At 36.1% G+C, this 13771-nt stretch overlaps 2 protein-coding genes across 2 annotated transcripts in view; one reads left to right on the forward strand and one right to left on the reverse strand.

Moving 5' to 3' along the window:
• Window positions 1-340: 340 nt before the first annotated feature.
• lrrc47 (leucine rich repeat containing 47) lies at window positions 341-8028 on the reverse strand. The gene is made up of 7 exons (XM_079826405.1): window positions 7391-8028; window positions 5613-6080; window positions 5384-5500; window positions 3649-3764; window positions 3185-3287; window positions 1987-2076; window positions 341-1019 (listed from the first exon to the last, which is right to left on the reverse strand). The coding sequence occupies exons 1-7, from the start codon at window positions 7970-7972 to the stop codon at window positions 798-800; spliced, it is 1698 nt and encodes a 565-aa protein (XP_079682531.1). The 5' UTR covers window positions 7973-8028; the 3' UTR covers window positions 341-797.
• Window positions 8029-8576: 548 nt separating this feature from the next.
• The window catches only part of cep104 (centrosomal protein 104), a 38789-nt gene continuing 33594 nt past the window's right edge, over window positions 8577-13771 (forward strand). The window contains exons 1-8 of the mRNA XM_079826406.1: window positions 8577-8632; window positions 9390-9516; window positions 9742-9915; window positions 10016-10154; window positions 10241-10303; window positions 12485-12561; window positions 12647-12827; window positions 13080-13235. Of these exons, the coding sequence (XP_079682532.1) occupies window positions 9404-9516; window positions 9742-9915; window positions 10016-10154; window positions 10241-10303; window positions 12485-12561; window positions 12647-12827; window positions 13080-13235 (903 nt within the window). The 5' untranslated portion in view covers window positions 8577-8632; window positions 9390-9403. The remainder of the gene's footprint in view (window positions 8633-9389; window positions 9517-9741; window positions 9916-10015; window positions 10155-10240; window positions 10304-12484; window positions 12562-12646; window positions 12828-13079; window positions 13236-13771) is intronic.

The following is a 13771-nucleotide window of genomic DNA, read 5'->3' on the forward strand; positions in this document are numbered from 1 at the left end:
TGTCATGTGGCATGATGGACGGTCCCGAGAGAAAGAATCCTACTTGCATCTCTTACAGACAGCTCAGACTTACTCTCCTCCTCTTTACATTTCCAGAGTCTGCCAGTCATCTGATCTGTAACCAAACCCGGAGCATTCATGTGCTCCACAGGCACAAACAAACACAAGATGCAAACAATGTTAAGTGTTCGCTAACAATGTTTGAATATGTGCATTTTTAAATGGTTAATGCTAACCTTATTTACTGAATAATTAGTTTAAACTACTAGTTTTGATATTGATGCAGATGTTTTCCATTCAGAAGGACTACAATTTTTTACGGACAGTCGAAACCTCAAGTGCATAAACATGATATGAAGATTTATTTCATTATAGCTCACCCAATGGAGAAATTCAGCAGAACAAGGGAAGTTTGCAAAAAATGTGACGTGTATTTTATTGAAAAGAGCAAAGTAACAAATTAATTTTAAATCAAATAAGAAGTATAAATATTCATTCTATATTTTTTGATATGGGTATAATATATTTTAATTGCATAAAATGCAGTGAAACTCAAAAATATGGAAGCCTGTCTCCACCTCATATTAAAAAACATAAAAGGAGGATAAAGAGTAAAATAGGAAATTAAATCACATTGTGTGTTATGAAGTCAGAAAACACTATAGGGAATGTAAATGAAAACCACTACATACAATGCTTAAATTAATGTTTTAATTTAATTAGAGATAACTATGGCATTTTAGTTGGTTCATTGCATTACAAAATGGCAAAGAAAAAACATCAACAGCTGAATTTTGTTATCGGATAACTGATAGATTGCTGACGTCGGACATCAGATCAGTTTTAGATGGGTAGACCACTTTAAGGTTTCCCTCTTCGTCAAAGACCTTCACTTGTAAAACGGTCAGCTCAGAGGAGGCCGGTTTCTCCGCGGGACGATCTGAAATCACGTCGGTCTCATCATCCGAGCCCACATCGTCCTTTAGGTCAAAGGTTAATTTATTAAGCTCTGCCATTTTCTGAAAAAGAAACCAGATTAGTCAGAGAAAATTCATTTTCCATAGCATGCTTTTTTTAGTGTTTAAGTGCCCTAAACTATGTGAAAACAGATGCATTTAAACAGCAGAGTACTGTGTACCAAGAGAATCTTGCATAATTGCTGATGAAAGTCAATTGAAATCAATGACCCGGCTTGATAACTGATTTAATGTCACTGAAAGTGTTAATTCAGAGAGTTTTATGTTATCCTATTGTAAAATATTCAGTAGTTATTTGAGCTGTCGTAAAAAAAAGTGTGCGAATGTGGGACAGGTCATTTGTATCATGGAGGAAATCTTACAGCTGCAATCTAAACCAAATCCTTGGTTTTACCTTCCATGTCATGTTTCACAGATTTCCATTAAGTCAGGTACATTCTTTAAATTGTAAAAATGGGGGGGGGGGGCTATAATTGAAGAACATTAATTAAACTAAAAGGACAATTTGAATAATAAAATCACCGGCAGTCGGTGGGTCTGGAATTGCACTTGTATTTGTGATGGTGCAATGCCTCCGAGACACTATACACCAACTGTTTGTGTGTGCGTGTCTTTGCAGAAAGATGAGCTCATTTCTTCCACAAGGGTATCAGCATTCAAAAGCTGTGCAGTCAAATAGCATAACAGCGCTGCACTCTTACAGGGCAGACTCAAATCAGTGCCCTTACTGTAGAGGAAGTCATTTGACTCACTGTTGAGTCAAATAGCTCATATAAAATATTATATATTATTTGCAGCATTGCAATACTAGTATAAAAATGAAAATCAGACAAAAGAACAAAACAATCCTACTCATCTCTATTACTGCTGCTGGACTGATATTGATATCGATAAAGGATTGATTTAGTTGTACTTATTTGTGATACAGTTTATATTATGTTCATATAAACACAGAATGATAATTTAAATGTTTAAAAATAATCCAAATAAAACACTCGTTGTATCTTACTATTATCAGTGCGTCCATGACATCTTTACAGATCTGCAGACTGGTGGAGCTCGTCACTTCTAGAAACAGCTCTTGTGTGGTTTTCTTTATCTGCAGAGACAGAAGTTTACTAAAAATGCTAGAAATAAATAATAATTAAATAAAACAGTACAATAATAGTTAAACAGACATTACTCTTAGGGCTGTGCCGATACAAATCGGAAGGAGGAAATAAAAAGTCTATCATTTCATATTATGCTCTATTGTTTATTTCGTGGTGTCGCAAAATACATGGTTTACAGCAATACTTTTTTTATCATTTGGATGACTGCAATCTTACAGGCCACCACGAGGATGCAGGCAGAAATGTGAATAAAATAAATGATAACAGCATGGCGACTGAAGGGGAGAACCGGGTTCGTGTCACAATGTATCAGCGCAGTAGCTCAATATAATGATACACATCCAATGGTATATAAAATCGCTTGAATGTCCAAACTGGCAAGCCTTAAAACGCATACAATTGACAACGTTTAGTGAAGACGCAAGTGAAAGTGACTTCAGGGTGCGCGTGTTACAGACAAGGTGCGTGTGTTCGAACTGGCAAGCATACACATACAATTTACACACTTTCGTGAGGACGCTGTCTGTATGTGTTGACTTGGTGTTTGAGTTCGCCAGTTGCCTCCATGCCGCTGACTGGACGGGGCGGAGTCCCGTGACTACACGCGCTGTAGTATGTTTTTTAAGGGAAAGTATTAACAGGATTAAAAGCTAAAACAATCGGCATGGGAAAATTACATATAAAGGGAGAAAAAAGTACATTTTGAGTAGGCCTATATACAAAAATTTAAAAACAGAAATAGTGCTTTCCATGTGGTCAATGTGTATATATATATATATAAACTATTAATTGATTGAATTTACCGAAAAGGTACTATATCGTGATATATATTGTTATCGGGATATGAGATTACTTATATCGTGATATAAGATTTTGGTCATATCGCCCAGCCCTAGTTACTCTTCTCTTTTATATACATTTGCATTGACAAGAATGTATGAATTATGATATCATTGCACGACATACTATTAAAATGCATCTTGAAGATAAATAATAAATGTCAAAAAGCGCATAAAGCCATAAAATCAGTCAAGTCTGATAAGGCCGTCCACCTGAAATTACCTCTGCATATTTCACTTAACTTGCATAAATTACCTTTGTCCTATCACTGTTTGTGATTGGTGGAAATGAGACCACATGATCATCTGCGTCAACCAAGCACGGGTAGAGATCTTTCCCATCAAGGAGTTGAAGATACCTGGGGTGAAAAATTAAAAGTCGGGAATACGTCCATGAAATGCTAAATAATAAATAACGCTGAATAATGAGCTCAGTATTTGCACTTAATGTTCTGTGCAGCCAATGCAATTACATGGATGAAATTACACCAATTACCCACAACAACCTAATAGCTGTCTGACAAACGAGGGATATTTTTCGGATCACTTAGAAAGGCCTTGGATGGCAAATAATGCAGTTAGGGAACATAACATGGTCCCTAAATTCATACGTTTTGCACAAAACCTTCTGCATCCTCTACGGTTTCAATCTGTACTGCATACAAGTCATTATAATATTAAATAAATCAATAATAAGGCATGTAATGCATGTCATCTTACTTGTGGAGTCCTGAAACATTTTGTCGTTTTCTCTGTTTTCTCTGTTCATCTGCTTCCTGCTGAAGTAGCTTCAGCAGTTCAGCTGCCTTTATCTCCTTACGACCCAGAGGAACTATCTACACATATTTCCAAAATAAAACAATTCAAATATGACTATTATCAAAGTACTGTGCTGTAGGTGTGTTTACATATGGTGGTAATGTTCAATAAAAATGGATCATTAATAATTACGTAGCAAGTAAACATTTTATAAACAAAATAAGGCATTCAAGTATGTGCTGTATTATAAATATAGTCCGCTGAAGGGGTTTCTGTCACTATATTTATATTCCTTAGCTTATCACTTAAGCCTGTTCTCTAGTGTATAAATGAAACCATCAATTATGAGAATGAAGCAACGTAACACATCCTATTGTCCTACTGCCTGTGGCCTCTTAGAGAGGTGCCGAATTCACTGTCAACACAAAAGAAACAACAGCGAGAAAAAGGACTGTTCATTTATTATTAAAATCTGAGGATTATGGGACTTCTCTGTGTCATTAGTCAGCTGGTGGCTTTGAAACCAGATTCCTGCCATTCATAAAAACTGTATCGACAACGGTTATCAAATATTCATTGTTCCTTCATTGTTTGACTGTTATGTAACTAGTGGAGATGCTCTGATTGAGGAGTTACGCAACAAACTAGGAGACATGTATGATTGTGGAAGATCAAGTTTAATTGTGTTGAATTAAAGGGATAGTTCACACAAAAAAAAAAAAAAAATTCTGTCATTAATTACCCACCCTCATGTCGTTCCAAACACGCAAGACTTTAGTTCATCTTCCGAACACAAATTAAGATCTTTTTAATGAGATCTGAGAGCTTTCTGTCCCTTCATTGACTACGCAACTGACACTTTGACGCTTCAAAAAGTACATAAAGTGATCGTAAAACTTATCCATATGAATTGAGTGGTTTAGTCTACATTTTCTGAAGAGACTTTATATGATGAACAGATTTAATTTAGGCTTTTATTCACATTTAAACATAAACAGAAGCTCAACCGAACTTGCTTGACGCGCAAAACCAAACATCACTGGTTCTTGCGGAAGTTCATGCGCGCTGTGTAACACATGAGAATGAACCTCATTGGTTCTTGTGGAAGTTAATGTGTGCTGTGTAACACGAGAATGAACCTCATTGGTTCTTGTGGAAGTTAATGTGTGCCGTGTAACACGAGAATTAACCTCATTGGTTCTTGTGGAAGTTCACGCGTGCTGTGTAACACGAGATTGAACCTTGTTTCTTGCACATCAAGCAAACATGCTTGAGCTTCCGTTTACCACAACTGATGTGCGAGGTGATAAATGTTTATTTATGTAAATAAAAGCCTAAATTCAGTCTGTTTGTCATATAAAGCGATCGTGTCTCTTCAGAAAATTTGGACTAAACTGTCCAATTCATATGGATTAGTTTACAATCTCTTTATGAACTTTTTGAAGTATCAGTGTCAGTTGTGTAGCTGTCAAAGGAGGGACACAAAGGTCCCAGATTTCATCAAAAAGATCTTCATTTATGTTCATTTATTCCTAAGTCTTACAGGTTTGGAACGACATGAGGGGGAGTAATTAATCACAGAATTTCCATTTTTTTGGTTGAACTATCCCTTTAAGGATTTATTCTAAATGTAAATAAGAATATGAGGTATAAACCATAACATGTCAAGCAAAAGATATAAAGAGTGATAAAATACCTTCAGTGTATCTGGTGATCTGGCGTCATACATGAGAGGAGCCTTTAGTAAGCCCAGGTCATGAGTTGCGATGGTTGCCGTTGTCCTTCTGGCACAAATCTCATCATGAAGTTTGGTCTGAGGACAGAATGGTAATACACTAATATTTATAGAAGCTTATATAAAATGAATCAGAAACAGACAAGAGAGAACACAATATGTTTGAGATATTTGTTGAAACTTGTGTCACCTGAGCAACTAGAAATCGCTTGAGTGCATTTCCTTGTCTGAGGTTCATGCCTTTGACGATACAGCACACTATGTACGGCCGGACATCCTTGATGGCTGCAGAAACTTTCACCGTAACAGCTGTGGGTGCTTCGGACACATGCAGAACTCTCACAACCATCTGATTAAGCTCATCCACTTCCTCTGCCTCTTTTTTGGCTTTCTGCTTTGCAGCGCTTTTCTTCTTGGAGGCGTTACGGCCACCGTCAGCCTTCTCGCCCACCTCTCCATCCTGCTGCTTTCCTTTGCCTTTTCCCCTCCCTCCGGCCCTCAGGTAGTCTAGGACTGATTTGGTCTGGCAACCGTTTACCATCTTCTCAAGCCTCTTGTCCTTCAGCTTATTTCCTTTAAAATTGGTCTCTTTCAGTTTGGAGCAGTCGGCCAACTCGAACGGAAGCTCCTGGAGCTTGTTGCAGGAGAGATCCAAAACCTGAGATAGCAGAAAGTGGGATGCATAAGAAGATGCTGGAGACAATCAACCCTGGTGGTAACCAGACAGTTAACATTAGCCATTGACTTCCATAGTATTACATTTCCTACTATGGAAGTCGATGGGTGCTGTCAACTGTCTGGTTACCAACATTCTTTAAAATATCTTCTTTTGTGTTCATCAGAAGAAAGAAACTCATACAGTTTGGAACAACATGAGGGTGAGTAAATGATGACAATAGATCCTTTTCACAGACTGTGATGACGCGTTTTAACTGCTACGTAATCCTGCAACGTTTAGTGTATTTTAAATTTTTTTTTAAATATATGTACATTTATAACACTAATACTTTGTATTTTATTACCTTTGCATCAAATTACAATAAAAAAAGTTACCGCTGCTGTAAGGGTGTTTAGTAATAGCGTCTATGGGAGTGATGGTAAACATTTACATAATTCTCTCTTTTCACTGCCGTTATCAATCTCACTCTATTTTTTCCATCTTTTTGAAAGTTGTGAAATCACTACTGTGGTGTTTTTCTTTTGCTATGTGAGCAAATGGGCACACAAAAAAAAATATTTAATGTATTCTCTCATTCACAGCTATAATATTTAACCCAACTATGACGACTTCCGCTCTGAGAAACCCGGAAATGTGAAAAGGGTCTATATTCATTTTTGGGTAAACTATCCTTTTAATGCAAAAATTCTGAGACCAGTAATGAAATGCTTGAATTTTCCATTACTTTTTTTATTTAATAATTGAGATATTTTAAATTAGCTTAAAAAATATATATATATATATATATATATATATATATATATATATATATTAATACATTTTGTTAGATTTTTTTCAACCGATTACTTATTAAATTGAAAAGATATACACACACACACATCTATACATTCTATATATAATATTTTGGGTGCATTATACACAACATAGAATCTTTAGAATTACTTAAAAAATCTTGATTGATATTTATTAAACACTAAATGGTTCACTAAATACAGATTTAACATTTTTTTTCTAATTTAATAACTAAAAAAAAATCACTACAAATTATAGGGCTACTATCAGCATAAAAATGGCTAAAATATTTTAAAATGTTTCCATAAAAAACATAATATTAATATTTTTAATAAAAGGAAATTGTGCTTTACTTCAGTACATAATACACCACCTTGACTCTTTAGAATTGTTTACAAAAACACGACCTATTAAAACTTGTATTAATTTAACCAATTACATATTCAATTCAAAGACAGTACCATTTCAAGTGGATTTCACTAATGAATGAAACGCACCTTCAGTGCATGCAGGTTATGAACTTCACTGCTCAGCTCCTCTATGGCGTTTTCTGATGCAATAATGCTGCTGAGGACCTCCAGTTTGGGGCACCACAAGTCGTCCGGGAGCCGTGAGAGCGCATTTTTGGACACATTGATGCTGGCGAGCTTCACACACTTGCTCAGACCATCCGGCAGAGCAGTGATGCTATTGCAGCTGACATTTAAAGTGTTGAGCTCGCTCAATGCACAGATCTCCTCGGGCAAAACCTGCAGCTGGTTGACAGACAAATCCAGAACTTTGATCGCCTTCAGATCACCAATGCTTTTTGGGACTGAAGTGAGCTTGTTCCTGCAGAGGATCAGACTCTGTAGATGAGACAGATGTCTGATGTTCTCGTGGATCTCATGTAAACTGGGACATTGACTGATCTCCAGGTAGTTCAGGAGCGAGAGGGAATAAAGTCGCGCATGAAGTCCACCGCTGTCCTGGATCTTTTTGTCAACCGCTGACCCTTGAAGAACCAGCTCACGTCTGTTATCCTTTTCTGCTTTTTCTATTTCTGGCCAAATGTTCAATGAGCTGTTTTCTTCAGCCATGCTGTCCAGCGTAACCCGGAACGTGGATACAACCCGGAAGCGCTTAGATGTAATTAGATCCCGGTTTTCATCAATTTTCTTTTAAATGTTATAAGCTTTATAAGCATTGGATTTTTTGAGGGAAAAAATCGTATTGCATATTTTTATAGTTACATTTTAAACGCAGTCATAAAGTAATACACCTCCTTCTCTAACAAGACTCATTATAAAAGAACTACAAGTAACAGCATCCCACAGCCTGGAGTTTTGACCCAAGTGATTCGAATCTTTTGAATCCGTTCATATAAAAGATTTGTTCACTGATCTTCTAGGTTACGTCATACATCCGCCAGTAGGTGGCGAAGTGGATTGTTTCGTCTTGTGTGTGCGTGTTGGGTTGGGCTCGGCTTGGCTTTTGTGTTAATGCAATAAATACGCCACGAGAGATACGTACTTCAAACAGGATAGACCTAAGTTAACAAAAGTACTGTACATTGAAGTGAACACGCGTCAGTAGGGCCAGTATCAGGCCAGTATATAAACGAGACCGAATCGTTCACCTAAAAGATTCATTCAGAATCACTGAATCCATTCAAGAACGAAAAAAACTCGCGCATGCGCACAGGTCTCAGTTGTCAAACGGTGGTTATGGAGATGAACGAAGGCAACTGCTATATTTGGGTAAACGTCTTTGAAATTTCTTCTCTCAAATAGTAAACATTAAGAGCGCCCTAACAATTGATTATTCTGAGCTGTATCTGTTTAACGTGTGGTTTGTGATACAGATCCTTATTGCTGTTTTGGAAGAGTTGCAACCGTAATGTTACTGTTTGATTAGCTAGATTGCACGCTAACGCTAAATACTTTAAATAACAATCATTGTTATGATTAATATCCTTCATAATATCCAGCAAACCTCTGAAAATAAATGCAATATTTAAGTGTAGACTACTAATATTACAGTGTTACAACAACAGGTATTTTCAGCTACAAATGCGTTAAAAATAGCTATACTATATATTATTTCATTAATGTTGTCTAATTAATAGTTCATTTTATAAACGTTATGTAATTTTTTTTCTCTCAGCCCAAAGATTCTAGAGCTAATTATTTACTCTAAGATCCCTGCTGAAAAATCCAGCATAAACCAGCATGAATTCCATGCTGGATTATGCTGGTGTAAGTTAGTATTGGTTTAGCTGGTCCACCAGTTCTCCTGCTTCCCATGCTGGAGACCAGCATCCAGCAATGCTGGATTTTTCAGCAGGGAATACATCTAAACGACACATTCCTCCAATGTAAAGGAATTTTACCACAGTCCACACTGCATTTTTTTTTTAAATATTATATATATTTTGTTAGAGTGCTGGGTGTTATTTCAATGTATCAGGAGTGCTTTGTGATATTAAACATCATGTTTTGTTCATATCCCCATTAGAGCTCAGGAACAGGATGCCTCATAAGATAGGCTTCACTGTGATCAGCTGGTCTGGTCATGAAGGAAACTACAGTGCCAAAAAGCTGATGGTCCATGCGCCCACCGTCACTGGCTGGAGATCCACCAGGTTAATGAATTTTATATTAATTATGTATGGATATATTTTATATTTGCATCTTAAAAGACAAACTATTAAAGTCGGATAAATTATTTTGATTCATTAGAACTATCAAGGCTATTTCATAGCTGATAAAAATCGCTTTATTAGCTGTTATCAAAGATGACAAAATATTACAGTTCTGAAATGCTTTTCAAAGAATATTTTATTTTAAGTTGTAATTATTGTGTGTAGGTTCTGCCCATTCCCTCAGGAAATCATTCTGCAGTTGGTTGAAAGATGTCGCATAAGGAAATTCCAGCTACTGGCCCATCAGTACCTGATCCCGTCCAAGATCGAGTTCCACATTGGAGATAAACTGCCAGAGTCCAGCTCGAATCAGCAGGCTCATATTCTCCATAGATTGGGGTGAGAAATGATTTAAACATGTAGTGGTTCTCTGTTCTGGTCACTATCAAAGTATAATGTGGCCAATAAGACTGTGTTGAATGTGCTGTGTGTTGTTCAGGTATGTGTCTCTGTCTGACAACGAGAAGACTGGTTTCAGAGCCAGAGAGCTGAAGTCAGTTCATGTTGATGCTGTTGGGTCTTACCTGAAGCTCACCTTTCACAGAAACCATGTTAATCAATACAACAACTACAATCAGGTACAAACAGATTCATGTGGGGAATTAGGGTGGATTTGTTTATTGTAATTATATTATATCAGTCACATTTGTTCCCTAAATTCTAGGTCGCATTGGTGGCTCTAAATATTTTGGGTGACCCTGTGGATGGAAATGACATTGGGACATCAGTAAGTAACTCTTTGTTTGTTCTCTTCACATCCCCCAGGTGGCGATGGATTACTGTTAAGTATGTTTATCTCTCTGATTTAGCTTGGACCAATCGTTTAAGCTGGGAATGTTCTGTTTCATTTACAATGATTTGACTTTTCCTAATAAAGCTGCACAACCAAACAAATTCAACAAATGCTTGTTTTTTTTCTATTTTCTTAATTGGCTTGTTCAATTGTTGCATTCACACGGAGACATATGTTGTGAATGACATGGTACAAATGTTAATTTACTCACAATAGGGGCTATTTCCAGAAACATTCATAATATCAAATCATCAATGTTAAATTTCATCTGTATAGTAAATGTGTATTAAATTTGTATATTTTTTATTTATTTATATATTTTAATTGTAAATGAGTTTGCTTGACCTAAATAGTTTACTTAAAGTGCCCCTTGATGTTTTAAGTAGTATTAATTTTCTGAAAAGATAATGACAAATTACAGAAAACAATGTGGTGTACTTTGTTTGCTGATGTGTAGCAAAATATAATGTTTTGTTTCTTGGTATTAATTACTTTGACAGTATAAATTAATTGAAAAAAGATGTTCAAAACCTGTATGAATTTCTTGTCTTCTGCTGAACACACAAAACATATATTTTGAAGAATGTCAGGAACCAAACAGATGATTGTCCCTATTGACATCCATAGTATTTTTTCCCCCATACTTTGGAAGTCAATGGGGCCCATCAATTATTTAGTTATCCATATTACCCATAAAGAAATTCATACATGTTTAGAACAACTTGAGGGTGAGTAAATGGAACTAAGTAATGATTTGTGTTTTGGACTAATTGGAAATTCCTCGGTTTGCAATTACAAACCATTTGCTGTCATTCCTTTTCCAATTCCAATTCAACATGATGTGGCTAATTAAATTTAAATTCTAACCTGTGAATTAAAAGAGAGACAATTTTTAGATACAGGTTTTGCCTAACCCTAATTTGGATGCTTCATTACAACATACCAACGACTAATTGGAGCTGCATTAATCTTAATACTTGTACACATCAGGTTTTTTCTGTGACCTTGAGGTTTAAATATTCCTTTCACATTTAAATTGCACCTGATGCCTGTGTATAGGTGTGTTTTGGTTCTTGAGCAGGTCTAATGGGTTGTGCTCAGTGTTGGAATGTGAATCTGTAACATGAGTCTGAGCTCCATAAGCAGCGCTTCAAATCAGATCACTCATCAATATATCTCTCTCAGCCTTCCCCCATCTCCTATTCACTCACTCCTGCCCCCCCCCCCCTCCTTCTTTCTCATGCTCTCTTTCTCCTCTTTCTCTCACCTTGTCTCCCCCCCTTTCCTCTATGACTTCCTCTCTCTCTCTCTCGTCCTCTCCCACCTTTCTAACAATCTCTGCATTGTTAATCTTTAATCCCTCTCTCTCTCTGTCCAGGCTGGAGTCTTATTGTGTTATCCAGGACTCTGGTGATAATATGTTTTGGTTCACAGGCAGAAATCAAGATTTTTAACCTTTGTTTGTTGGAAAGATAATAATAGTCCAAAGACATTGCATGTATATCAGGATGTGATGTGCTATTTTTAGGGTATTACATTCAGAATGTACTTTTATAAGTGAAATGTACATTGACACACTATTGGTAAATGTTTTGGGGTCTGTTCAATTATTATATATTTTTTTAAGAAGTCTAATTTGCTCACAAAGGCTGCATTTATTTGATCAATAACAGTACTATTGTGAAATAAAAATTTTTTTTCTAGTTTAATATATTATAAAGTTTTATATATATATATATTTTATAATGTGATGACAAAACTGAGCAGCTATTACTTTAGTTTTCAATGTCACATGATCCTTCAGAAATCATTCTAATATGCTGATTTGGTACTCAAGAACCATTTCTTATGATTATATTCTTATGCTGCTTAATATTTTTGTGGTTACCATTCTACATTTTTTTCAGGATTTTTTTAATGAAACGAAAGTCCAAATGAACAGCCTTTATTTGAAATAGAAATTGTTTGTAACAATGGAAAAAGTCTGTTGCACTTTTGATGAATCTAATGCATCCTTGCTGAATAAAAGTAGTAATTTCTTTTAAAAAAGACTTTTGATCTATAGTGTATTGTTTTTTTAATAAATCATTTTTTCTGTTTCTTATTTTGTCCCAGCTAAGCAGAGATCAGCTGATTGATCAATATCTAAACAACAGTCAAAACAGCTCAGCCTTGGATGGCACATATACCGGGTAAAGCCTGAAGTTATATTGCATTACATGAAATTTGTGCATGCAGTCCTCTCTTTCTCATAGGTTTACTCTTGTTATCTTGCAGGCTCTCGAGTTATAAATGTGAATCTATCTCGCCCCTCGATGACTTGGCGTTTGACATGTATCAGGACCCTGAGGTGGCACAAATCATTCGGATGCTGGACCAGAAAAAACAGGACCTGGTTCGGGAGGAAAGATTTGATGTGGCCAAAAAACTTAAACAAGCTATTGCAGACCTGCAAAAGGTTATTAGAATTGCCTTCTTTGTCTGACATGTCTTGCATGTGTAGTTTAATAATATGTTACACACTGGAGATGTGAACCTGGAGTTGAGAGGGTTGAAATGCATCCGGGTGTATTTCAGGAAAGCAGGGTATTGCACTCATTTAGCCACATGTTAATTATAGCCTGACAGTAGTAACTGGGCAAATTAAATGGGTTCTAGTGACAACCCATCTTTTCTTTCTTTTGTATTTTCTCTTTCTTTTTCTGTTTAGGTGGGCGAACGTTTGGGCCGGTATGATGTGGAGAAACACAGTGCCATAGAACGAGAGGACTATGATATAGCCAAGCAGAAAAAGGAACAAATGGAGGCTTACAGGCTTACAGTCTACCAGCAGCTGGAGCTCCACAGCCTGCTGGACATCAGTCAAGTAAACATCCATCCAATCACATATACAGTACTGTTCAAAAGTTTGGGTTCAGTAAGTTTTTCAGTAAGAAAATGAATACTTCAATTCAGCAAGGATGCATTAATTTGATCAAAAGTGTCAGTAAAGACATTTACCGTCTTACAAAAAAATAAATATTTCAAATAAATTATTTTCTTTTGAACTTTCAATTCATCAAATAATCATTAAAAACCCTTGAAAAATGTATCATGGTTTCAACAAAAATAATAAGCAGCACAACTGTTTTCAACATTGATAATAAGAAATGTTTCTTGAACACCAAATCAGCATATTAGAATGATTTCTGAAGAATCATGTGACACTGAAAATTCAGCTGTACATTATTGAATACATTAAAGGGGGGGTCTGATGCTATTTCATGGATTCAGACTTATTTATACTGTTAAAGAGTTGTATGCTCATGCTAAACACGGCCAAAATTAAAAAAATATTATTGGACGTATGACAGTATTTCTGTGTTCCCGGTCATGAGTCGAAACTGCATCAAATGTCTGTGT

Source organism: Gobio gobio, assembly GCF_949357685.1.
Source record: "Gobio gobio genome assembly, chromosome: 10".
In the NCBI taxonomy this organism is placed as follows: domain Eukaryota; kingdom Metazoa; phylum Chordata; class Actinopteri; order Cypriniformes; family Gobionidae; genus Gobio; species Gobio gobio.